At 39.5% G+C, this 26,529-nt stretch overlaps 1 protein-coding gene across 1 annotated transcript in view; it reads left to right on the top strand.

Moving 5' to 3' along the window:
* Window positions 1–26,529, top strand: part of ERMARD (ER membrane associated RNA degradation) — a 119,387-nt gene that overhangs the window by 36,102 nt on the left and 56,756 nt on the right. Inside the window, exons 6-10 of the mRNA XM_053710995.1 lie at window positions 2,547–2,636; window positions 5,019–5,116; window positions 16,013–16,149; window positions 25,620–25,734; window positions 26,376–26,478. Coding sequence (XP_053566970.1) covers window positions 2,547–2,636; window positions 5,019–5,116; window positions 16,013–16,149; window positions 25,620–25,734; window positions 26,376–26,478 — 543 coding nt within the window. The remainder of the gene's footprint in view (window positions 1–2,546; window positions 2,637–5,018; window positions 5,117–16,012; window positions 16,150–25,619; window positions 25,735–26,375; window positions 26,479–26,529) is intronic.

The raw sequence follows: 26,529 nt of genomic DNA, 5'->3' as shown, positions 1-26,529 counted from the left end.
ATATAACATAGGGGTCGGCGATGTTAGGGCAGCAGATTAGGGGTACATAGGGATAACGTAGGTTGCGGCGGTTTACGGAGCGGAAGATTAGGGGTTAAAAGTGTAATGCAGGGGTCAGCGATAGCGGGGGCGGCAGATTAGGGGTTAATAAGTGTAAGGTTAGGGGTGTTTAGACTCGGGTACATGTTAGAGTGTTAGGTGCAGACGTAGGAAGTGTTTCCCCATAGGAAACAATGGGGCTGCGTTAGGAGCTGAACGCTGCTTTTTTGCAGGTGTTAGGTTTTTTTTCAGCTCAAACTGCCCCATTGTTTCCTATGGGAGAATCGTGCACGAGCACGTTTTTGATGCCGGCCGCGTCCGTAAGCAACTCTGGTATCGAGAGTTGCATTTGCGGTAAAAATGCCCTACGCTCCTTTTTTGGAGCCTAACGCAGCATTTGTTTTAACTCTCGATACCAGAGTTAAATTTATGGTGCGGCCAGAAAAAAGCCCGCGGAGCGTTAACAGCCCTTTTACCGCCGAACTCTAAATCTAGGCCATAGTTATTTTACCTGCTCTCACCCAAGGTAATCCTGAAAATCTGGCCTGTTGGGGAGGTATGAGGACAGGTTTGAAAACCAGTCTACTAGAGTGTATGAAAACTTTTTTTTTATCACTTTACTTTTGAGTGGGAGCTGCAACTTTGGGTTCATTTTCTACAATTGTTGTTCTTATGAAACCATGCTCAGACATCCCAAGTCTCCCGCATTCAAATAGCTGCTCTCTGACGCCCGCAAATCAATTGGACTATCCCGGGAATACGGCAACTAACCCATATGGTAATATTTCTTCAGCTAGTAACAGAGCGTGCATAACGATTATTTGTGTGATGACAACACAAAACAAATCGTTATGCACACTCTGTTACTAGGCAGTAACTAAACTGGTTGTTTAGTCTCACTGTCAGTGATCGCTTAGTTTCCGGTTCTAGTTTTGTGATTGGCTGCTGGCTGCTTCATTCATTGCATTCTCATCTGTCACTGTTCCACTTCCTGTGTTGCTGTGGTAACCACCCGGTACAGCTAGTCATACTTACTACACCGAGGATTGAAGTAAGTAACGACAACAAAATTGCAAGGTAATTGGCTGCCTGTCAAATGGAGATTAATTTTGTTTGTCAGTTTAGCGCATTTGCTTTATCCTCGGTGCCCAGAGCAATGCAAAGAAATGGCATCCTCTGGGTCTTTGTCAGCTGGGAAGTTAGTCTGGCTTACCGTAGTACTGGGGAATAGAAGTGCCACTCTTGTCCTCCTCTTCTAACTTGGCACTTGTGGGTATCTAGGGGGTGCGTGGGGGGGGGCGCAGCATGCAGTCTACTCTTTCCTCCCCCCCAGAACTCAGCTGTTCCAGAGCCTCCATGCTCAGACCCAGGGACACCGATACAGCTTTGCAGATCTCCTTGCCGCTGGTATTTTGCTCCGATGTAAACCTGTAAACTGCTGTTCTACTGGTAATCCCCAATACAAAGTTTTGTCTTCCTCTTGATATGCTTCTCAGTTGTCGCTACCCTCTACAGAGCCCTATTGCTCTTATGTTGTGCTCAGCCTCACTGCCCTTTAGACATCGGTCGCTATACTTTACCAGCCCTGTCTCTCCCTATTTCCCATAAGATTTTTTTATTTTTTTTGGGGGGGGGGGAGGTGCGCAGTAAATGAGTATTTGCAGGTTGGGATGCCTGCATGCTAGTATCCACAATTAAACTGTAATTGTTGATATATATTATAAACAATTATTTAACTTTAATATTGCTTTAAATTTAAAAAAGTACAATAGAAAGAAGATTATAGCCAATATGGGAACACACTGTAAAAAAAAAGTTTGCCTTTCCTGGTCTAGTGCACCATGAAAATAAATATGTAAAGCAACTCACACACCGTAAACAAACAAGCTCATAAACATAACTACCGAGGAACATTTGGCTTTTCAGGTGTATGTAGTTGTATATGTGTTTAAACCTCACTGCAAAGTTTACAATTATAACAGGAATTTTCTGGATAAATTGAAAGTGATGGTAAACTTTTCCCTTTTTAAAATTAGATCCGGAATGTTAGTGATATTTTAGATGGAGTTTAATTCATCAGTTGTAATGAAGATGTGCTATAACTTTTTAAAAAAGATATGAAATTCAGCTACCCAGTGCTCCGCCACCCACTTCAAAGTAAATTTTTCTGTGAGCTAACGGTTTGAATTGTTTTCCAATCAGCGCTCTAGATACAATAAAAGTGCCATATGGGGAGAGTGCTGATTGGACAACAATTCAAACTGTTAGCTTAAAGAAAAATTGACTTTTAAAGTGGGCGGCGGAGTACTGGATATTTGAATTTCATAAATATATAAATAAAGTAAGTTATAGCGCAACTTCATCACGACTGATGAATAAAAGCCCATCTAAAATATCACTAATATTACAGATCTGTTTTTATAAAGGGAGAATTTACCATCACTTTAATCATGTTGTAGTTTCATCATGTTTTCTGTTATTTAACTTTCATTTTGTTTTTTTTATAGGTTTTTTTAATGCTTGGGAAAGAATGTCCCTTCTTGCTAAGAGACCTGCTTGCATCACTAGAACTGGCTAACATTTTTAGCCAATCAGTGGTGAGTTTATCTTTTACTATGGGGACAGAAGACACCACATCAAACCTAACCAATTAATTTTGAAATCTATTACTTTCTAATTATATTATATTTTATACAAGCATATTGTTTCATCTAACTTTTGTAACACTGTGGCATTTCATCCTAATTATAGATACAGTGGTACTGTACTACCCTTCTACATGATTCAGGTATAGCATAAAATTTAAACAAAAATAGTTATATTATTTTATTACTAATCCTCTTTCTCTTGCTATTCTTTGTTAAAACTCCTTTTTGTTAAAGCCCCTTTTCATGAGAGCATACTGAGGTAGCCTCGGAAGCAAGCACGTATCTTGACCAATAACCAAAATTCAAAATCAAACAAAACTGCCATCTCTTGACAAAATCTACTTAAAATTCAAGATGTTATTCAAAGTAAAGCGGTCCAGCCTGCTATATGTGGCTCGTTGGTCAATGCCTTAAATGTTGCAGGAAAATATGTGCACTAGCAATATTTCACACTTCAGACAGTCATATTGACTTAGAATGTTATTCAAAAGCAACCGAGGATACAAACATGCAAATCTTCACTATCTACAGAGCAAAAATTACCGGGAAATTACCGGACTTCATGGTTCAGATAGGGCATGCAATTTTAAACAACTTTCCAATTTACTTTTATCATCAAATTTAAATTGACTTTTGGTATTCTTTGTTGAAAGCTAAGCCTAGGTAGATTCATATGCTTATTTCTGATCCTTTGAAGACTGTCTCTTATCTCAGTGCATTTTATTAGCTTTTCACAGTTAGATAGTGCTAGTTCATGTGTGTCATATAGATAACAGTGTGATCACTCCTGTGTACTTATTTATAAGTCAGCAGTGATTGGCTAAAATTAATGTCTGTCAAAAGAACTGAGATAAGGAGGCAGTCTGCTGAGGCTTGGATACAAGGTAATCACAGAGGTTAGAAGTGTATTAATATAACAGTGTTGGTTGTGCAAAACTGAGGAATGGTTAATAAAGGGATTATCTATCTTTTTAAACAATAACATTTTTTAAGTAGACTCTCCCTTTAATATAAGAAGAACTTTGAAAGCAAACATCCAGAAATAAAAACAAAGCAATATAAAATTATGAGATGTATTGAAGCAAAAATGTTTGAAACTATGCAGATTATCTATTTGAATAAAACCCTATGGGGTAGATTACGAGTGGAGTGCTATTTTAACGTACACCCAAAAATTTGCCAAGGTCAATGGGGGACTGTGTTTTCTCTATAAATGTATATGTATATTGTTATATACATATGTATTTATGTGTATATACACACATAACTATATATATATATATATATATATATATATATATATATATATATATATATAAAAATCCAAAACAATTAGGCACTCTCCGGTTTTGAAGAAAATCAGTTTCTTTAATGTTATATTAAAGATACTGATTTTCTTCAAAACCGGAGAGTGCCTATTTGTTTTGGATTTATATTACATTGTTTAAAGAGCACCCTGGAAGCTGCTTAAATAATTTGGGAGTGCTGGTCTGTATCCTTGTGTTATATATATATATATATATATATATACTGTATATATATATATATATATATATACTGTATATATATATATATAAATACATATTTATTTATCGCTGCCTAACGCTACACAAATTTCCCGCTACGCTAGGTTGTTTGCTGTGGCAGCCAGCATAAAAACAAGGCTCCCATTAGAGCCTATGGAAGTGCGCTCTTGTGAGTGCTTGGCTTGCAGAAATGTACTTGTAATGCAAGCGTACATTTACGAGCGATGGTATTACTAAGTGGGAGCGCAAATATATATATATACTGTGTGTTTATATGTGTATATATATATATATATATATATACTGTGTGTATATATATATATATATATATATATATATATATATATATATATATATATATATACTGTGTGTTTATATATATATATATATATACTGTGTGTTTATATGTATATATATATATATATATATATATATATATATATACTGTGTGTATATATATATATATATATATATATATATACTGTGTGTTTATATATATATATACTGTGTGTTTATATATATATATATATACTGTGTGTTTATATATATATATATATATATATATATATATATATATATATATATACTGTGTGTGTATATATATATATATATATATACTGTGTGTTTATATATATGAAGTTTTCCTTTAAAAACATATGTAAACGTCATATTTATATAAAATCTGATGCCTTTAAAAAAACAAGAGAAATGGATAATGAATTCTTTTGTCTGTTGATGGTGTCTTATGCTCATGAATATAATATAACTTTTTAAATGTTTTCTTGCCGGTTCATTCCAAACCCAGATGGATGTGCTGAGAGTATTTATTGGATCCCCAGAAAGCCTAAATCTACGTAATATATTGTGGCATGGATTTGCTTCATCTTCTGAAATTCCGCCAAAGTAAGTTCAATCGTACTACATTAGCAATGAAATTTTAAAAATTGCTGTCGGAAATAAACAAAACATAACAAACAAACAAACAAACCAAGAGAATAACTTAAAATATGATTTTATAATTATTAAGTGCTTTTACTATTATGGAATCTATCATCTATACAAAAGATTATAAACTTTTATATGTTTAGTATCTGTTTACTCCATAACTATGGTGTTTTCTTATGTAGAACTAAATTATATTTAGACCTTTAGATATTTGCTACCATGAATTTGCGAGAAATGTTTCTTACTAGGATAGTTGAAATTATTATTTTTATCATAGATATTTTTTCAGAGCAAGAACTATTTTGTAATTTTTAAGAAAATCCTCCCAATAGCAAGTATATCTAGAATTCCAGACTTCTGTTTGTTACCTGTAAATGATTTTACACACCAAAAGAAGTGTAGGAGAAGAACTTTACAGAAATATGAGGGATGAGAGCAGGAAGATAATGAAATTAACTAAGGGGGGAGGGGGGGTTGTTTACAATTGCATACCCTGTCTGAATCATAAAAGTTTAATTTTGACTAGACTGTCCCTTTAAGTTTACACTTCCTGTAGATCACCTTGCTATAAATCATATTGTATCTCTCAAGCAGGGTCTGCTGCAAGTTTAGAAGGACATTAAGTACTAAATAAATTCTAGTAAGTATTTAAAACAAATGCAATCCTGACAATAATATCCAGATGCATTTTTAGAATTATATTAGCTATTTAAAGTGTAAAGTTTTACTGCTAGATTTAGAGTTGGGCGGTAGCCGTCAAAACCAGTGTTAGAGGCTCCTAACGCTGGTTTTTACCGCCCTCTGGTATTTGGAGCCAGTCATTAAACGGTCTAACGCTCACTTTCCAGCCGCGACTTTTCCATACCGCAGATCCCCTTACGTCAATTGCGTATCCTATCTTTTCAATGGGATCTTTCTAACGCCGGTATTTAGAGTCGTGGCTGAAGTGAGCGTTAGAAATCTAACGACAAAACTCCAGCCACAGAAAAAAGTCAGTAGTTAAGATCTTTCTGGGCTGGTTTATAGAGCTCTTAACTACTGTGCTCTAAAGTACACTAACACCCATAAACTACCTATGCACCCCTAAACCGAGGTCCCCCCACATCGCCGCCACTATATTTACATTTTTTAACCCCTAATCTGCCGCTCCGTACACCGCCGCCACTTACGTTATCCCTATGTACCCCTAATCTGCTGCCCCTAACACCACCGACCCCTATATTATATTTATTAACCCCTAATTTGCCCCCCACAACATCGCCGCCAGCTACCTACAATAATTAACCCCTAATCTGCTGACCGGAGCTCACCGCTAGTATAATAAATGTATTAACCCCTAATCCGCCTCACTCCCGCCTCAAAAACCCTATAATAAATAGTATTAACCCCTAATCTGCCCTCCCTAACATCGCCGACAGCTAACTTCAAGTATTAACCCCTAATCTGCTGACCGGAGCTCACCGCTACTCTAATAAATGGATTAACCCCTAAAGCTAAGTCTAACCCTAACACTAACACCCCCCTAAATTAAATATAATTTAAATCTAACGAAATAAATTAACTCTTATTATATAAATTATTCCTATTTAAAGCTAAATACTTACCTGTAAAATAAATCCTAATATAGCTACAATATAAATGATAATTATATTGTACCTATTTTAGGATTAATATTTATTTTACAGGCAACTTTGTAATTATTTTAAACAGGTACAATAGCTATTAAATAGTTAATAACTATTTAATAGCTAAAATAGTTAAAATAATTACAAAATTACCTGTAAAATAAATCCTAACCTAAGTTACAATTAAACCTAACACTACACTATCATTACATTAATTAAATACAATACCTACAATTATCTACAATTAAACTTAACACTACACTATCAATAAATTAATTAAATACAATACCTACAATTACCTACAATTAAACCTAACACTACACTATGAATAAATAAATTAAATAAAATACCTACAAATAAATACAATGAAATAAACTAACTAAAGTACAAAAAATAAAAAAGAACTAAGTTACAAAAAATAAAACAATATTTACAAACATTAGAAAAATATTACAACAATTTTAAACTAATTACACCTACTCTAAGCCCCCTAATAAAATAACAAAGCCCCCCAAAATAAAAAAAAATGCCCTACCCTATTCTAAAATAAAAATAGAAAAGCTCTTTTACCTTACCAGCCCTGAAAAGGGCCCTTTTCGGGGCATGCCCCAAATAATTCAGCTCTTTTGCCTGTAAAAAAAAACAAACATACAATACCCCCCCCCAACATTACAACCCACCTTTCCCTAATCTAACCCAAACCCCCCTTAAATAAACCTAACACTAAGCCCCTGAAGATCTCCCTACCTTGTCTTCACCACACCGGGTCCCGATCTGTCCAGAAGAGCCTCCGAAATCTTCCTCCAAGCCCAAGCGGGGGCTGAAGAGTGACGTCCATCCTCCGGCTGAAGTCTGGATCCAACCGGCAAATGAAGAAGTCCATCTTCGGGAAGAAATCTTCATCCTATCCGGGCAGAAGAGGACATCCGGACCGGCAACCATCTTGACCCAAGCGGCATCTTCTATCTTCATCCGATGAGGAACGGCTCCATCTTAAAGACCTCCAGCGCGGACCGATCCTCTTTTTCCCGACGTCCAACTGAAGAATGAAGGTTCCTTTAAGGGACTTCATCCAAGATGGCGTCCCTCGAATTCCGATTGGCTGATAGGATTCTATCAGCCAATCGGAATTAAGGTAGGACAATTCTGATTGGCTGATGGAATCAGATTGAGCTCGCATTCTATTGGCTGATCGGAACCTTAAAGGAGCCTTCATTCTTCAGTTGGACGTCGGAAGAAGAGGATCGGTCCGCGCTGGAGGTCTTCAAGATGGAGCCGGTCGTCATCGGATGAAGATAGAAGATGCCGCTTGGAAGAAGATGGTTGCCGGTCCGGATCTACTCTTCTGCTCGGATAGGATGAAGACTTTGGAGCCTCATCTGGACCTCTTCAGCCGTCGCTTGATAGAAGACTTCAGCCGGATGATGGATGTCTAGCCCCCGCTTGGGCTTGGATGAAGATTTCGGAGCCTGGAACGATCGGTGATACCTGGCATGGTGAAGACAAGGTAGGAAGATCTTCAGGGGCTTAGTGTTAGGTTTATTTAAGGGGGGTTTGGGTTAGATTAGGGGTATGTGGGTGGTGGGTTGTAATGTTGGGGGGGGTATTGTATGTTTTTTTTTTACAGGCAAAAGAGCTGAATTCTTTGGGGCATGCCCCGCAAAGGGCCCTTTTAAGGGCTGGTAAGGTAAAAGAGCTTTGAACTTTTGTAATTTAGAATAGGGTAGGGCATTTTTTTATTTTGGGGGTCTTTGTTATTTTAGGGGGCTTAGAGTAGGTGTAATTAGTTTAAAATTGTTGTAATTTTTTTCTAATGTTTGTAAATATTTTTTTATTTTTTGTAACTTAGTTCTTTTTTATTTTCTGTACTTTAGTTAGTTTATTTAATTGTATTTATTTGTAGGAATTGTATTTAATTTATTTATTGATAGTGTAGTGTTAGGTTTAATTGTAGATAATTGTAGGTATTTTATTTAATTAATTTATTGATAGTGTAGTGTTAGGTTTAATTGTAACTTAGGTTAGGATTTATTTTACAGGTAATTTTGTAATTATTTTAACTAGGTAACTATTAAATAGTTATTAACTATTTAATAGCTATTGTACCTGGTTAAAATAATTACAAAGTTGCCTGTAAAATAAATATTAATCCTAAAATAGCTACAATATAATTATAATTTATATTGTAGCTATATTAGGGTTTATTTTACAGGTAAGTATTTAGCTTTAAATAGGAATAATTTATTTAATAAGAGTTAATTTATTTCTCCAACATTGGTGTGTCCGGTCCACGGCGTCATCCTTACTTGTGGGATATTCTCTTCCCCAACAGGAAATGGCAAAGAGTCCCAGCAAAGCTGGTCACATGATCCCTCCTAGGCTCCGCCCACCCCAGTCATTCTCTTTGCCGTTGCACAGGCAACATCTCCACGGAGATGGTTAAGAGTTTTTTGTAGTTTTATTCTTCTATCAAGTGTTTGTTATTTTAAAATAGTGCTGGTATGTACTATTTACTCTGAAACAGAAAAGGATGAAGATTTCTGTTTGTAAGAGGAAGATGATTTTTAGCAGACAGTAACTAAAATCGATTGCTGTTTCCACACAGGACTGTTGAGATGAAGTAACTTCAGTTGGGGGAAACAGTTAGCAGTCTTTTCTGCTTAAGGTATGACTAGCCATATTTCTAACAAGACCATGTAATGCTGGAAGGCTGTCATTTCCCCTCATGGGGACCGGTAAGCCATTTTCTTAGTTAAACATAAAAGAATAAAGGGCTTCAAAAAGGGCTTAAAAACTGGTAGACATTTTTCTGGGCTAAAACAATTGCTTTACTAGGCATATTATGCAGATTCTAACTAATTATTGGTATTATAATCTTGGGGAACGTTTAGAAAAACGGCAGGCACTGTGTTGGACACCTTTTTCAGATGGGGGCCTTTCTAGTTATAGACAGAGCCTCATTCTGGGACTGTATAGGGTTTAAATGTAAAAACGGCTCCGGTTCCGTTAATTTAAGGGTTAAAGCTCTGAAATTTGGTGTGCAATACTTTTAATGCTTTAAGACACTGTGGTGAAATTTTGGTGAATTTTTAACAATTCCTTCATACTTTTTCACATATTCAGTAATAAAGTGTTTTCAGTTTGAAATTTAAAGTGACAGTAACGGTTTTATTTTAAAACGTTTTTTGTGCTTTGTTGACAAGTTTAAGCCTGTTTAACATGTCTGTACCATCAGATAAGCTATGTTCTATATGTATGAAAGCCAATGTGTCTCCCCATTTAAATTTATGTGATAATTGTGCCATAGTGTCCAAACAAAGTAAGGACAGTAATGCAACAGATAATGATATTGCCCAAGATGATTCCTCAAATGAGGGGAGTAAACATGATACTACATCATCCCCTACTGTGTCTACACCCGTTATGCCCACACAGGAGGCCCCTAGTACATCTAGTGCGCCAATACTTATTACCATGCAACAATTAACGGCTGTAATGGATAACTCCATAGCAAATCTTTTATCCAAAATGCCTACTTATCAGAGAAAGCGCGATTGCTCTGTTTTAAACACTGAAGAGCAAGAGGACGCTGATGATAACTGTTCTGACATACCCTCACACCAATCTCAAGGGGCCATGAGGGAGGTTTTGTCTGATGGAGAAATTTCAGATTCAGGAAAAATTTCTCATCAAGCTGAACCTGATGTTGTGACATTTAAATTTAAATTAGAACATCTCCGCGCACTGCTTAAGGAGGTGTTATCTACTCTGGATGATTGTGACAATTTGGTCATTCCAGAGAAATTATGTAAGATGGACAAGTTCCTAGAGGTTCCGGTGCCCCCCGACGCTTTTCCTATACCCAAGCGGGTGGCGGACATAGTAAATAAAGAGTGGGAAAGGCCCGGCATACCTTTTGTTCCCCCCCCTATATTTAAGAAATTATTTCCTATAGTCGACCCCAGAAAGGACTTATGGCAGACAGTCCCCAAGGTCGAGGGGGCGGTTTCTACTCTAAACAAACGCACTACTATTCCTATCGAAGATAGTTGTGCTTTCAAAGATCCTATGGATAAGAAATTAGAGTGTTTGCTTAAAAAGATTTTTGTACAGCAAGGTTACCTTCTACAACCAATTTCATGCATTGTTCCTGTCACTACGGCAGCGTGTTTCTGGTTCGAGGAACTAGAAAAATCGCTCAGTAAAGAATCTTCGTATGAGGAGGTTATGGACAGAGTTCAAGCACTTAAATTGGCTAACTCTTTTGTTTTAGATGCCGCTTTGCAATTAGCTAGATTAGCCGTGAAAAATTCAGGGTTTGCTGTCGTGGCGCGCAGTGTGCTTTGGCTAAAGTCTTGGTCAGCGGATGTGTCTTCCAAGACAAAATTGCTTAACATTCCTTTCAAAGGTAAAACATTATTTGGACCTGATTTGAAAGAAATTATTTCAGACATCACTGGGGGAAAGGGCCACGCCCTCCCACAGCATAGGTCTTTTAAGGCTAATAATAAGCCTAATTTTCGTCCCTTTCGCAGAAACGGACCAGTCTCTAATTCTGTATCCTCTAAGCAAGAGGGTAATACTTCACAACCCAAACCAGCCTGGAAACCAATGCAAGGCTGGAACAAGGGTAAGCAGGCCAAGAAGCCTACCACTGCTACCAAAACAGCATGAAGGGATAGCCCCCGATCCGGGACCGGATCTAGTGGGGGGCAGACTTTCTCTCTTTGCTCAGGCTTGGGCAAGAGATGTTCAGGATCCTTGGGCGCTAGAAATAGTTTCTCAAGGTTATCTCCTGGAATTCAAGGAACTACCCCCAAGGGGAAGGTTCCACAGGTCTCAATTATCTTCAAACCAAATAAAGAGACAGGCATTCTTACATTGTGTAGAAGACCTGTTAAAGATGGGAGTGATACATCCAGTTCCAATAAGAGAACAAGGAATGGGATTTTACTCCAATCTGTTCATAGTTCCCAAAAAAGAGGGAACATTCAGACCAATTTTGGATCTAAAGATCCTAAACAAATTTCTCAGGGTACCATCGTTCAAAATGGAAACTATTCGAACGATCCTACCTACTATCCAGGAAAATCAATTTATGACTACCGTGGATTTAAAGGATGCGTACCTACATATTCCTATCCACAAGGAACATCATCAGTTCCTAAGGTTCGCTTTTCTGGACAAGCATTACCAGTTTATGGCACTTCCATTTGGATTAGCCACTGCTCCAAGGATTTTCACAAAGGTACTAGGGTCCCTTCTAGCGGTTCTAAGACCAAGGGGCATTGCAGTAGTACCTTACTTGGACGACATCCTGATTCAAGCGTCGTCCCTGTCAAAAGCAAAGGCTCATACGGACATCGTCCTAGCCTTTCTCAGATCTCACGGATGGAAGGTGAACAAAGAAAAAAGTTCTCTGTCCCCGTCAACAAGAGTTCCCTTCTTGGGAACAATATTAGATTCCTTAGAAATGAGGATTTTTCTGACAGAGGTCAGAAAATCAAAACTTCTAAGCTGTTGTCAAGTACTTCATTCTGTTCCTCGTCCTTCCATAGCGCAGTGCATGGAAGTAATACGATTGATGGTTGCAACAATGGACATAGTTCCTTTTGCACGAATTCATCTAAGACCATTACAACTGTGCATGCTCAGACAGTGGAATGGGGATTATACAGACTTGTCTCCGACGATTCAAGTAGATCAAAAGACCAGAGATTCACTCCGTTGGTGGCTGATCCTGGACAATCTGTCACAGGGAATGAGCTTCCGCAGACCAGAGTGGGTCATTGTCACGACCGACGCCAGCCTAGTGGGCTGGGGCGCGGTCTGGGAATCCCTGAAAGCTCAGGGTCTATGGTCTCGGGAAGAGTCTCTTCTCCCGATAAACATTCTGGAACTGAGAGCGATATTCAATGCTCTCAGAGCTTGGCCTCAACTAGCAAAGGCCAAATTCATAAGGTTTCAGTCAGACAACATGACGACCGTTGCATATATCAATCATCAGGGGGGAACAAGGACTTCCCTGGCGATGAAAGAAGTGACCAAGATAATTCAATGGGCGGAGGATCACTCCTGCCACTTGTCTGCGATCCACATCCCAGGAGTGGAAAATTGGGAAGCGGATTTTCTGAGTCGTCAGACATTCCATCCGGGGGAGTGGGAACTCCATCCGGAAATCTTTGCCCAAATAACTCAATTATGGGGCATTCCAGACATGGATCTGATGGCGTCTCGTCAGAACTTCAAGGTTCCTTGCTACGGGTCCAGATCCAGGGATCCCAAGGCGACCCTAGTAGATGCACTAGTAGCACCTTGGACCTTCAACCTAGCTTATGTATTCCCACCGTTTCCTCTCATCCCCAGGCTGGTAGCCAGGATCAATCAGGAGAGGGCCTCGGTGATCTTGATAGCTCCTGCGTGGCCACGCAGGACTTGATATGCAGACCTGGTGAATATGTCATCGGCTCCACCATGGAAGCTACCTTTGAGACAGGACCTTCTTGTTCAGGGTCCATTCGAACATCCGAATCTGGTTTCCCTCCAACTGACGGCTTGGAGATTGAACGCTTGATTTTATCAAAGCGTGGGTTTTCAGATTCTGTAATAGATACTCTGATTCAGGCTAGAAAGCCTGTAACTAGAAAAAATATATCTGTTGGTGTGAATCTAAAGGATTCCCATGGAACAAGATAAAAATTCCTAAGATTCTATCCTTTCTACAAGAAGGTTTGGAGAAAGGATTATCTGCAAGTTCTCTGAAGGGACAGATCTCTGCTTTATCTGTTTTACTTCACAAAAGACTGGCAGCTGTGCCAGATGTTCAAGCATTTGTTCAGGCTCTGGTTAGGATCAAGCCTGTTTACAGACCTTTGACTCCTCCCTGGAGTCTAAATCTAGTTCTTTCAGTTCTTCAAGGGGTTCCGTTTGAACCTTTACATTCCATAGATATTAAGTTACTCTCTTGGAAAGTTTTGTTTTTAGTTGCAATTTCTTCTGCTAGAAGAGTTTCAGAGTTATCTGCTCTGCAGTGTTCTCCGCCCTATCTGGTGTTCCATGCAGATAAGGTGGTTTTGCGTACTAAGCCTGGTTTTCTTCCGAAAGTCGTTTCCAACAAAAATATTAACCAGGAGATAGTTGTACCTTCTTTGTGTCCGAATCCAGTTTCAAAGAAGGAACGTTTGTTACACAATTTGGACGTAGTCCGTGCTCTAAAATTCTATTTAGAGGCTACTAAAGATTTCAGACAAACATCTTCCTTGTTTGTTGTTTATTCTGGTAAAAGGAGAGGTCAAAAAGCGACTTCTACCTCTCTTTCCTTTTGGCTTAAAAGCATTATCCGATTGGCTTATGAGACTGCCGGACGGCAGCCTCCTGAAAGAATCACAGCTCACTCCACTAGGGCTGTGGCTTCCACATGGGCCTTCAAGAACGAGGCTTCTGTTGACCAGATATGTAAGGCAGCGACTTGGTCTTCACTGCACACTTTTGCCAAATTTTACAAATTTGATACTTTTGCTTCTTCGGAGGCTATTTTTGGGAGAAAGGTTTTGCAAGCCGTGGTGCCTTCCATTTAGGTGACCTGATTTGCTCCCTCCCTTCATCCGTGTCCTAAAGCTTTGGTATTGGTTCCCACAAGTAAGGATGACGCCGTGGACCGGACACACCAATGTTGGAGAAAACAGAATTTATGCTTACCTGATAAATTACTTTCTCCAACGGTGTGTCCGGTCCACGGCCCGCCCTGGTTTTTTAATCAGGTTTGATGAATTATTTTCTCTAACTACAGTCACCACGGTATCATATGGTTTCTCCTATATATATTTCCTCCTGTCCATTGGTCGAATGACTGGGGTGGGCGGAGCCTAGGAGGGATCATGTGACCAGCTTTGCTGGGACTCTTTGCCATTTCCTGTTGGGGAAGAGAATATCCCACAAGTAAGGATGACGCCGTGGACCGGACACACCGTTGGAGAAAGTAATTTATCAGGTAAGCATAAATTCTGTTTTTGTTAGATTTAAATTATATTTAATTTAGGGGGGTGTTAGGGTTAAAGTTAGACTTAGCTTTAGTGGTTAATAAATTTATTAGAGTAGCGGTAAGCTCCTGTCGGCAGATTAGGGGTTAATACTTGAAGTTAGGTGTCGGCAATGTTAGGGAGGGCAGATTAGGGGTTAATACTATTTATTATAGGGTTATTGAGGCGGGAGTGAGGCGGATTAGGGGTTAATACATTTATTATAGTAGCGCTCAGGTCCGTTCGGCAGGTCGAGGCGACGTTGGGGGCGGCAGATTAGGGGTTAATAAATATAATATAGGGGTCGGAGATGTTAGGGCAGCAGATTATGGGTACATAGGGATAATGTAGGTGGCGGGGGTGTACGGAGCGTCAGACTAGGGGTTAAAAATAATATGCAGGGGTCAGCGATAGCGGGGGCGGCAGATTAGGGGTTAATAAGTGTAAGGTTAGGGGTGTTTAGACTCGGGGTACATGTTAGAGTGTTAGGTGCAGACGTAGGAAGTGTTTCCCCATAGGAAACAATGGGGCTACGTTAGGAGCTGAACGCGGCTTTTTTGCAGGTGTTAGGTTTTTTTCAGCTCAAACAGCCCCATTGTTTTCTATGGGGGAATCGTGCACAAGCACGTTTTTGAAGCTGGCCGCATCCGTAAGCACCGCTGGTATCGAGAGAAAACCCAGCCATTCTGTGAACTCTAAATACCAGCGGTATTTAAAAGGTGCGGGGGAAAAAAAAGCATGCGTAGCTAACGCACCCCTTTGGCCGCCAAACTCTAAATCTAGCCGTTAGTTTTTATAAAGCTATAGACTTCATCCTGTTGTAATCTAGGATCTCTTTATCTAAACTAGGTTTTCTTTATCTGATCTTCTCTGCTTCGGCCAATTAGAGACATATATATATATATATATATATATATATATGAGTCACAAGTCTGATGTCTGCACTTCTAAAATTTAAGGGCTTTGCCTTCCTGTTAGAATTGAAATTCAATTACAGGAAATGGAGACAAAATAAATAACAAACATATATGATAATTTGCAATTGTGCACCTATTGTCATAGCTCTGCGGAATATATTGGCGCTTTATGAAGACATGATAATGTTAGACACTGCTGTTCATTTGAAATTTGTTTCTTGAACCGGTTGAGAATATTAATTTACAAAATATAATGACATCAGTTTATTTTAATATATAACTCTTTTCCACCAGATACTGCTCTATGCTTCTGTTGCTCACTGCTGGACTCGGACAAATTCTTAAAACCTACCTCTGTCGAACCAATTCATTACTTGTACATAGACCTTACTTTGCGTTCTACAGTCAAAAGGACGTATTTGTCTTTCCAGGTAAGCTTCTTGTGTAATTGTCTATAGACATTTGAATTTCCCTGTGAAAAACTGTTTTACTTAGCAAAATACTAGGGCCTCGATCCAATATAATTCGTCGCCAATATTTGCGCGGGTTTGGTATCCTATATACGGCGTAACTTAGAAGTTTGTCAGACCAATCACAAAGGGGTGCATCATGGGGCACAAGGGGTCAATCATGGGGCACAAGGGGTGCATCATGGGGCACAAGGGGTCAATCATGGGGCACAAGGGGTCATCATGGGGCACAAGGGGTCAATCATGGGGCACAAGGGGTCATCATGGGGCACAAGGGGTGCTGGAAGCCCTACAATCCCCTGTTGCTCTGTCTACACATGCTGATTCTATAGTTACTGCTGAGGTCCATGGTGATGGTGCTGCACCTGCTGGTCATCGAATTACATACTGCGGAGTTCCACTGCATGTAAGTGAAACTACTACATCCCACCCCCATTCCCTTAACCACCCTAATTACTGAAAATATATCATTAGTTCAATTCATGTTTTGATCACTATGATTTATTGACTATCATTTCGAGGAATGAAAATGGATGTTTATACCTTATGTTCACACCTTCTGTAAAAACATTATTATTGAGATATATATACCCATGTGCAGGGATAGGCAAGGTGTCCTTCACTAAAAGTCTTTACCTTAGAAAATGTCCGCCACACCCTTGGCTCGTGCCTATCCCTGCACATGGGTCAATTTCTATTGGATGTGAGAAACCTTGATTTACATCTTAAAAGTGAATATCACTATATGTACCGTTCATACACAACTATGTGATGTGGTTTAGAGAACATGAATATGTCATAAACATGATAATATTACCTTTTTGGGGCCATTTCCACACAGGCCTTATTATATTTTTCAACAATATTAGTGTACTAAAACACCCCTCACATGGATGTGGATGACAATTATATGGTAAATAACAGAGGACAAGATTTAGGCTGAAATATAACAATATTTTTTTTTTTAGGCTTCTTAGATGAGGGGGCTGAGGTGCCTGGAGTGGCTCTCCTGACTCTCCTGGGTTGTGTGGATTCGGAGGATTCTGCAGGAGTGCTGGCCACAGATGAGAGGCTGGAGGCAGTGTCCTGCTGGTGTGTGAAATGCTCCACCAACACACCTGACAGTTGGTTTTGTTCCCTCCATCTGTTGTCACTCTGAATCTGCATGTCCGAAATAACTCTCATCATCTGAGATTGGTTCTGGACTATACCACTTAAAGATGCTGCCATGTCCCGTTTCAGCTCAATGGAACGCTGGAGTAAAGTCTGTTGGCTCCTGTAAAACCTGCGTTGGTCTCTCTGCATTCTCTCGCAGGTTGATGTGAGCCTCTCGCAGGTTGATGTTTGCCTCCTCTGGAGGGCAATGTATTCGTCGCCCAGGGCAGAAGTCAGAGGATCTAAAGGCTCTTCACCAGCAGGGATTCTAGGCGCAGGTTCACCTCTAGCTGCTGTTGCATCTGGAACAATGCTGGCTGGTGCCTCAGAAGGAACAATGCTGGCTGGTGCCTCAGCAGGAACTACCACAGCTATATGCTCCTCTTCATATGCTGGCGCTCTTCCAAGGGAAGTGGATGGTGGAGCTCTCCGGGTGGACTGGTAGTCCCATTGACGACTGGTGTGCGACCACTCAGGCTGACCAGTTTGTATGTCCTGGTGGTAAAAGTCCTGACTGGCCTGGTATTGGGAGGGGGTAAAGACATCTACCCTTTGGGGATGCCTTGGCTGCCCCTCATAACCAAAAGAATAGTCCTCCGGCCAGGGCTCCTCTTCAAATCTTGGTGGCATGACATATGGGTCCTCAACAGAGGCAATCCAACCCACCTCATGCCTGGGAGCATACTGTTGAGGGATTCTCTGGCCTGGTGGTAGTGGTGGAGCCATCCTCTGGCCTGCTGGTTGTGGTTGAGCCATCCTCTGGCCTGGTGGTTGCGGTGGATGCATGGCCGTTTGCACCCTGGTGACAGGAGGTTCTGTGGAGGAGTCAAATGATGAGAGGTATTAGTACAATCATATATATATCCATGTGGGCATACAATGTACATTGATACATGCTAGGGCCTATACTCATTCTCATGTCAAACTCTATAAAATGCATGTGCACATTGTGATTTGTGATATGAGGGATTTTAATATGCAAAGTATACATGTATGTGTTTCATACAATAGTTTTGTGTACATGTCAGTGATGGAGAAAATGTGTTCTTTAAGTGACACTATGGTCACACAATTTCCTTTAGCCTGATGTAGGCACATAACGTGCTTTCTTGAGCTAAAAGTATTGTGATGGCTATAGTGTCCATTTACTGAAAACTCTACATGTGGCTTGTGGCCTGTGTTACTCCGAGACATGTTAGTATTTAACTATTCCACCTCATGTCATGAATTTAAATGTGTTAAGTAGCATTAAATGGACATTAAACCCATTTTTATTCTTTCATGATTCAGCTTGAGCATGCAATTTTAAACAACTTTGTAATTTACGTCCATTACCTAATTTGCTTCATTCTCTTGATATTCTTAGCTGAAAAGCATATCTAGATAGTCTCAGAAGCTGCTGATTGGTGGCTGCACATGAATGCCTCATGTGATTGGCTCACCCATGTGCATCGATATTTAATAAACAAAGAATAACAAAATAATGAAGCAAATTACATAATAGAAGTAAATTGGGATGTTGTTTAAAACTCTATTCTCTATCTGAATAATGACATAAAAAGCTTTGGTTTAATGTCCCTTTAATGTGAAATCTAATTGTAGATGTTTTTGTTAGTAGTCCAAATACCATGCTCCTCATTGTGTACATGAATGTGTGACATTAAAGGATGTTATATCTAAAATACATATAATATTGGTGTGTGGGATGTTACTCACCAGCATGCTGTGCTGATGTTGCAGTCCCTGAGTCACGAGCCCCTGGAAGTCCACGGACTGCTGTGACGCTCAGGGACCTGCGAATGAGCTCCTGACACTCATTATATTCCGCCTCCTGGTGAGGACCACCGCCTGTTATCCTCTGCTGCATGGCTTCTTGGCCCATTTTCTCCTTGACCCGCCTCTTGCAGTCATTCCACCTTTTCTTGAGCCCTTCCACATTCCTCCTCTGCTGGGCCACGCCGTTGACTGCCTCCTCGACCCTCAGCCATGCATCTTTCTGCCTTTGGGCAACTCCTTTGCCCTTCTCTTGGCCAAAGAGGGCGGTGTGGTTCTCCAGGACGGCCTGGACTAGCGCGAGGTTTTCTGCAAAAGAGAAGTTGGGGCACCTCATGTGCTCCTCGTCCTGGGCCGCCTGGCTCCCTCCCTGGGATGTCCCTGGTGTGGGTTCCTCCCTATCCTCTCCCTCCTCCACCCTTCTATCCCCATGTGCACCCTCTGTCCCTCTTCTGAGTGTGCCTGACCTTGGGGCAACCCCACTCCCATGCTCCCTTCTAACTCTCCCCCCTCCACTCACTCCCTGACGAGGACCCTGCTGCTCCTCCTGTCCATAATCCTCTCCCTGCAACTCCCCTTCCCTCCTCCCCCCGCCCTAGTTCTCCCTGTCATCCTCAAACTACACACACTCACACTCCCACTTCAGTCACACACAATCACAACCAAACACTCAGCCTATCACACTGTAAAAGATAAATAAAATGTGTGAGGTGTTAGAAAAAAAAGTGTTGTGTATTTTGTATATGTGTGTATGCAAAATGTGTGCAATATGTTAAAAAAAAGTGCAAGTAAATGTACAGGCTTAACAATCCGACCTAACTAACTTAATGAAATGCTCCTCTCTCACTACTCTTACCACTAATCTCTCTACTCACTGTAGTGTGCTGTAGCTCCAAGAACCAACCAAACACACTAAAGAAAATGGCAGCTGCGCATGGGTTTATGTATGAATTTTGAATGGCGTAATTACGTGTCACATCTTTTAGAATTGGCCGTTGTTTTTTTACGATTCGTAGGCTAATTTGCATAAAACTACACTTTATTGAGACTTTACGTGAACAAAATACTGGCGTAAGTACTTGCGACGACTAAAATGTCTATTTGCGCACATTTTAGTTGATCGCAGGTTTTTCCTACTTACGCCAGTTTAGCATCTGACGGCGCAGTATATTGGATAGGTCGAGTTGCAAGGTGAAATTATGGGCGGCGTGGGTTCCCTTGCTTGCGCCGAAAACTACGACCTATATCGGATCGCGCCCCAGTTGAGACTAAAAAGTCCATAGATTTCAAAATAAAAACAAATCACTTAGGGTAAGTTTTAGGGTAAGTTAAAGTGTGATATTTTATCCTAGATACTCATTGTCAGAGAAAGGGTAAAGTCAGAAATTTTCTTTTATGAATGTAAAAGAGTAAATTTTAAACATTAGGCAATTTTCTGTTTTTTTCGTAGGGTGGTTAGAGTCCACAGGCCTGCAATTTAACTACTGGCCACCAGGAGGAGGCAAAGATTCCCAAAACTCCAAGAACATTCAATCCCCCCCACCTCTCTGAGATCACAGTCTTATCTTTTCCTCCACAGGAGGAAGGTGAAGAATTGAGGTGCTCCAGATTCTTTACTGAAAGGGGTCCTCAGACGGATTTGAGGCCCATTTTCCCCATCAGAGAGCTGTTACTTGGACTGAGGGTAGATAGGAGTATGGGTCATTGACACTGTTATTCCTACAGCTCAGCTTTGCAATTCATGTATGAATCATTTTTTTCATGATAACCAAACTAATGTTGTCCTCCCACTGTTTGTTCTGTATAGGGGAGGTATTTAAATTTTGCTCTGGGAATTAAAGACTTTGTGCGCACAACAATATACCTATCCCCTATACCATCACCTGCTCCTATGATTTGCTTTTCAGGACAAATATTTTCAGTTTGTTGCTCTTCCGTTTGGTCCAACTACAGCTCCCAGAATGTTTAAAAAAGTACTGTGAATTCTCTTGTCTGTATTAAGAGCTCAAGGTATTTTGTTGGCTCCATACCTGGGTGATATCTTGGTTCAGGCTCCATCTTTACCTTTAGCAGTATCTCATACCAACAAACATTTGTTGTCTCTTCACAAACATGGTTAGAGAATCAATATTCCAAAGATTTCTCTTTCTCCTCAAACCAGAGTATCTTTCCTAGGAGTCATTATAGACTCAATTTTAATGAGACTTTATTTAACAGATCAAAGGAGGTCAAAGTTACAGGCAACATGTGCAAGGCTGCAGTCAATTTCCAACCCTTTTGTAGCTCTATGCATGGAAGTGCAAGGTCTGATGATTGCAGAAACAGATGCTATTCCTCTTTCATGGTTTCACATGAGACCTCTTCAACTTTGCATGCTACATCAATGGTGCAAGGACTACACTCCGCTGTTTTAAAAAAAAAAACATCTTGGATTCCAAAGCAAGGTAGTCTCTGTCCTGGTGAATAAATCACCAGCCCATTTCTCTGTGGTCATACTTTGTACTTTTGATCCCCTGGACAATAATTACTACAGATGCAAGTCTCTCCAGTTGGGGGACAGTGTGGGGATCCAGGAGAGCCAGGGAGTTTGGTCTCCTCAGGAGACGAGGTAACCAATACATACCTTGTAATATTGCATAATCTTCATGTCCCTTCAGAGAATGCTTTTTCTGAAAAGAGAGACTTACCTGCATTTTCAATCGGACACTGTGGCTCATATAAATCATCAAGGGGGATCATGCAGTTCCCTAGCAGTAAAGGAGGTCTCACAGATTTATTAATTTGAATTTAGAATAATCTCTGTATACTTTCTGTGATTCACATTCCAGGAGTGAGCAACTGGCAAGCAGATTATCTCAGTTGACAATCTCTTCATCCAGGGGAATGATCTCTACATCTAGAGGTTTTCAATCAGATTGTAGAACAATGGGACCTCCCAGAGATGGACCTGATGGCTTCTCATTTAAACAAGATTCCCAGATACTTTGCAAGATCCAGGGATCTTTCAGAGGAGTTTTAAGATGCTCTAGCAGCTCCTTGGTCATTTTGTCTTGCTTATATATTTCCACTAACTGTTCTGATTCTTAGAGCAATAGCTCAGATCAAGCAGGAGCTTTCATCTGTAATTCTGTTTGCTCCAGCTTGGCCACGCAGAACTTGGTTTGTGGATCTGGTTTAGATTTTCAGTTCTCCTCCGTGATCTCTTCTACTACGACATTACCTACTTTCTCAAAGTTCATTTTATCATCAAGATCTTGAGTCTCTCAGCTTCAAAGCTTGGAAATTAAATGCCTAATTTTAAAACAAAGAGGATGCTGTAGTGGACAGCCAGAAAGTCTGTAGGAAAAAAACTATCACAAGATATGGAACGTGTTTCTTTGTTGGTGCAAAACAGCAGAGTTTTAGAATCCATTCTTCCAATTCTGAAAGACAGTTTAGATAAAGGTTTATCTGCCAGTTCCTTAAAGGGCCAGTAAACCCACAAAATAATGTTATATAATTCTGCACATAGTGCAGAATTATATAACATCAGCTTAGCGCCATCTTTCTACCTGAAAGAATTTCAGAGAAAAATTCCTATGAAAGTTATTTTTACAGTACGCCGCTCCTGGCATTACTGAGCCGGTCTGTTTGTTTTCCCTAAGCGCATGTCTATTCACAGCCGGCCCTATCACGCTGTTAAACTTAATTTAGCTCGCTCCTGCTACCAGAGCGGGAGCGGGCTACATTGAGTTTAATAGCGCGATCGGGCCGGCTGTGAATAGACAGCGTGCCCGATGCGCTTAGGGAAAACAAACCGACCCGCTCAGTAGAGCCAGGAGCGGCGTACTGTAAAAGTAACTTTTGTAGGAATTTTTCTCTGAAATCCTTTCAGGTAGAAAGATGGCGCTAATCTGATGTTATATAATTCTGCACTATGTGCAGAATTATATAACATTATTTTGTGGGTTTACTGGCCCTTTAAAGGGACGCATTTCAGCTCTTTCAGTTTTTACCACAAGAAAAAGGAATTGACATTTAAAGTTGTGTTAAGGCTTTAGTTGGGTTAAAACCAGTGACTGAACCAATTTCTCCTCCTTGGAACCTTAATTTGGTTTTAAGAGTTTTGCAGGATACTCATTTTGAACATTTACTTAGTTTGGACATTCAGCTTCTGTCTTGTAAGGTTTTGATTCTCCTAGCAATATCTTCTGCCAGAAGAATTTCTGAATTATCTGCTTTTTCTTGCAAGCCTCCTTATCTTATTTTTCACCTTGATAAGGTGGTTTTAAGGACCAAAATTTGATTTATTACCTAAAGTGGTTTCTTTGACTAACATCAGTCAGGGGATTGTGGTTCCGTCCCTTTGTCCTAATCCAAAAAATTCAATAGAAATTCTCCTACATAATTTAGATGTACTGAAAGCATTACAATTCTACTTACAAGCTACAAAGGATTTTAGCCAATCCTCTAATTTGTTTATTTATTTCTTGATTCCACATAAAGGTCAGAAGGCCAAAGTCATTGCTTTAGATTCTGCGCTAAAACTTTTGATTCACCAGTCTTTCTTCGGAATGTCTCCCCAAAACACATTATAGCGCACTCTACTAGATCAGTTTCCACTTCCTGGGCTTTCAAAAATAAGGCTTCTGTTGAACAAATTTGTAAGACAGCAACATGGTCATCCGCACATACTTTCACTAAATTCTACCACTTTGATGTGTTTGCCTCTTCTGAGGAAGTTTTTTGTTAGGAAAGTTCTCCAGGCAGCAATGTCTAGTAATTAGTTGCCTGCCTTTTAAAAATGTTTTGTCCCGCCTAATTACTAGTGAACTCCACAGCTTGGGTATTAGTTTGCAGGAGTAATGGCTTGTGGACACTTGCTAACTTTTGAAAGAACACAAAATGTATGCTTAACTGATAAATTCATTTATTTCATGGTGGTAAGAGTCTAAGAGACTCACCCAGTATCATTAAATTTAATTACATTTCTTTCTGGCACCAGTTCCAGTTTGCACCTCACTTTCCCTGATTTGTCCTTTCCTACCTATGTACTTTTCCTTTCTTGGCTATACTTCCGACTGGAATACTAGAGAGGTGGGATGGATTTAGTTTTGGAAATCTTTGCCTCCACCTAGTGGAGTTGAATCCCAGGAGTAATTACTTGTGGACTCTCACCACCATACAATAAATTAATGTATCAGGTAATTATTAAAAAAAAATAAGCAATTCCCTAAAATACTGCTTGCTATACAGAAGAGTAAGCTTATACAGTTAAGTTTTGCACTACCCCTTTTCATTTTCACATAGAGGTTTGGCTGCTCCACTCCATTACAATTAGGAGACAGTGGCCAGTTATCCTATTCAACAAACACAAGAAAGGGCAGATCTGTGCACTGCATGTTCTTCAAAATAATTTAAATTCTTCACCTTTTTATTTCTTATAATTTTCTCGAAAAAATATTTACAACCTGTATTTTATACATTATATCTATTTTGGGGAATATGGAAATTTAAAGGGACAGTAACACTAAATAAATGGTGTATATATAGTGAGGTTTTCAAAGAGTAGATTAGCTTGAGAATAGGTGTATGGTGTTTGTTTGTTTTTTTAAGAAATCAATGTACAATTTGAGTTTCTATAAAGTAATGGGTTATGCCATGTTCTGACCTAGTCTCTATCTAATCTATTCTGCAGAAAAGAAATAGGGACAAATACTAGAGTCGCTAAAATGTCTTTATTAGCTTACTGATATCTTTCCTTAACATTTCTAGGCTTTTAAATCTAGGATACCTATGTTACTATTTGGCTGCACCTATTTTATAGAAATTGAGTGGAATTGGAAAGCCCACCATTTTTAGGGTTAAAGGGACAGTCTAGTCAAAATTAAACTTAAATGATCCAGATAGGGCATGCAATTTTAAACAACTTTCCAAGTTACTTTTATCATCAAATTTGCTTTGTTCTCATGGTATTTGTTGTTGAAAGTTAAACTTAAATAGGCTCATATGCTAATTTCTAAGTCCTTGAAGGCCATCTCATATCTCAGTGCATTTTGACAGTTTTTTCACAGCTAGACAACACTAGTTCATGTGTGCCATATAGATAACATTGTACTGATTTTCGTGGAGTTATTTATGAGTCAGCACTGATTGGCTAAAATGGAAGTCTGTCCAAAGAACTGAGATAAGGGGACAGTCTGCAGAGGCTTAAATACAAGGTAATCACAGAGGTAAAAAATATATTAATATAACCGTGTTGGTTATGCAAAACTGGGGAATGGGTAATTACGGGATTATCTATCTTTTTGAATAATTAAAAAAATCTGGAGTAGACTGTCTCTTAAATTACAGGAAAATAGGACATAATTAATTATAAAAATATACTGCAGTTTTTTTTACTATGCAAAATTTAACATTTTATATTGCAATATCAACATCTTTATTGCCCTGTCAAGTTCATAAAGAGTTTCTCTTCTAGGTTATGCAGCAGAACTAATTGTGTGTGTGTCTAATATTTACAGATATTACCAATGAGATGCTTTCAGTGGCTGAAAAATTAGTTAAGAAATCAAAGTTTGTTTTGAAACATATGGTACCTCTCTGGATCGAAGCACTTACAGCATTCAGACAAGACAGGTAAAAATATATCTTGAAATATGGTTTTAATCTGTAAATTATTAAATAGGGGAATTGGACTTTTCTCTTGATGTGTGTTTACCACCTAATGGAACACTTTCAAATGTAATATCAGTAGGATATATTTATACACTATTCCAAACTTAAATCACAACACAGTTTAATTTTATTGTCAAATTTACTTTGTTCTGTTGATATCCTTTGTTGAAGAGCACACCTAGTTAGATTTATCATTCACATCTGTCACATTTTGAACTACTACTGTTTGTATTCATAACAAAAAAAAGGAAACCCACAACTCAAGTCTGAGCACCTGCTTCCCTCCCTACCTTTTGCTTGAGGCTTTCAGAACAGGGAGATAAGTGGTTCTTGTGGGCTTTGGGTTAGTGTTGTTTTGTGGAAGGTGCTTGACAGGAAGGGAAAGGTCACGGATGGGGTGTGTCATGTTTGAAGTCTGGGGATTCCCTAAAGAAACAGAAAATGTGCCCTATGGGGGGAGAGAAAGCTGGCAGACCTCCCAAACCGTGACAAAACTGCCGTATTCGGGAGGGTTGGGAGGTCTGCATCTGTTTTATAAAATCATTGTTTTCTGTTATCCTGTCACTGTTTACCTGCAGATAGTGTTTATGTGTGTTTTTCAGATATGCTGACAGTGCTGTCTTGTTACTCCCTCAGCTTGAAACTGGGCTGAGGTTGATCTTTATCACAGTTAATAAGTGCCCAGAGAGGATACTCACTGCTGAGGTAGGGCTGCAGGCATCAGTATCTGCAGATTTCTTTAGGGGTGGGGCATAT

This window comes from Bombina bombina, chromosome 4 (assembly GCF_027579735.1).
Source record: "Bombina bombina isolate aBomBom1 chromosome 4, aBomBom1.pri, whole genome shotgun sequence".
NCBI classification, from domain to species: Eukaryota; Metazoa; Chordata; class Amphibia; order Anura; family Bombinatoridae; genus Bombina; species Bombina bombina.
The sequence above is the reverse complement of the archived record's forward strand: the minus strand, read 5'-3'. Positions and strand labels throughout refer to the sequence as shown.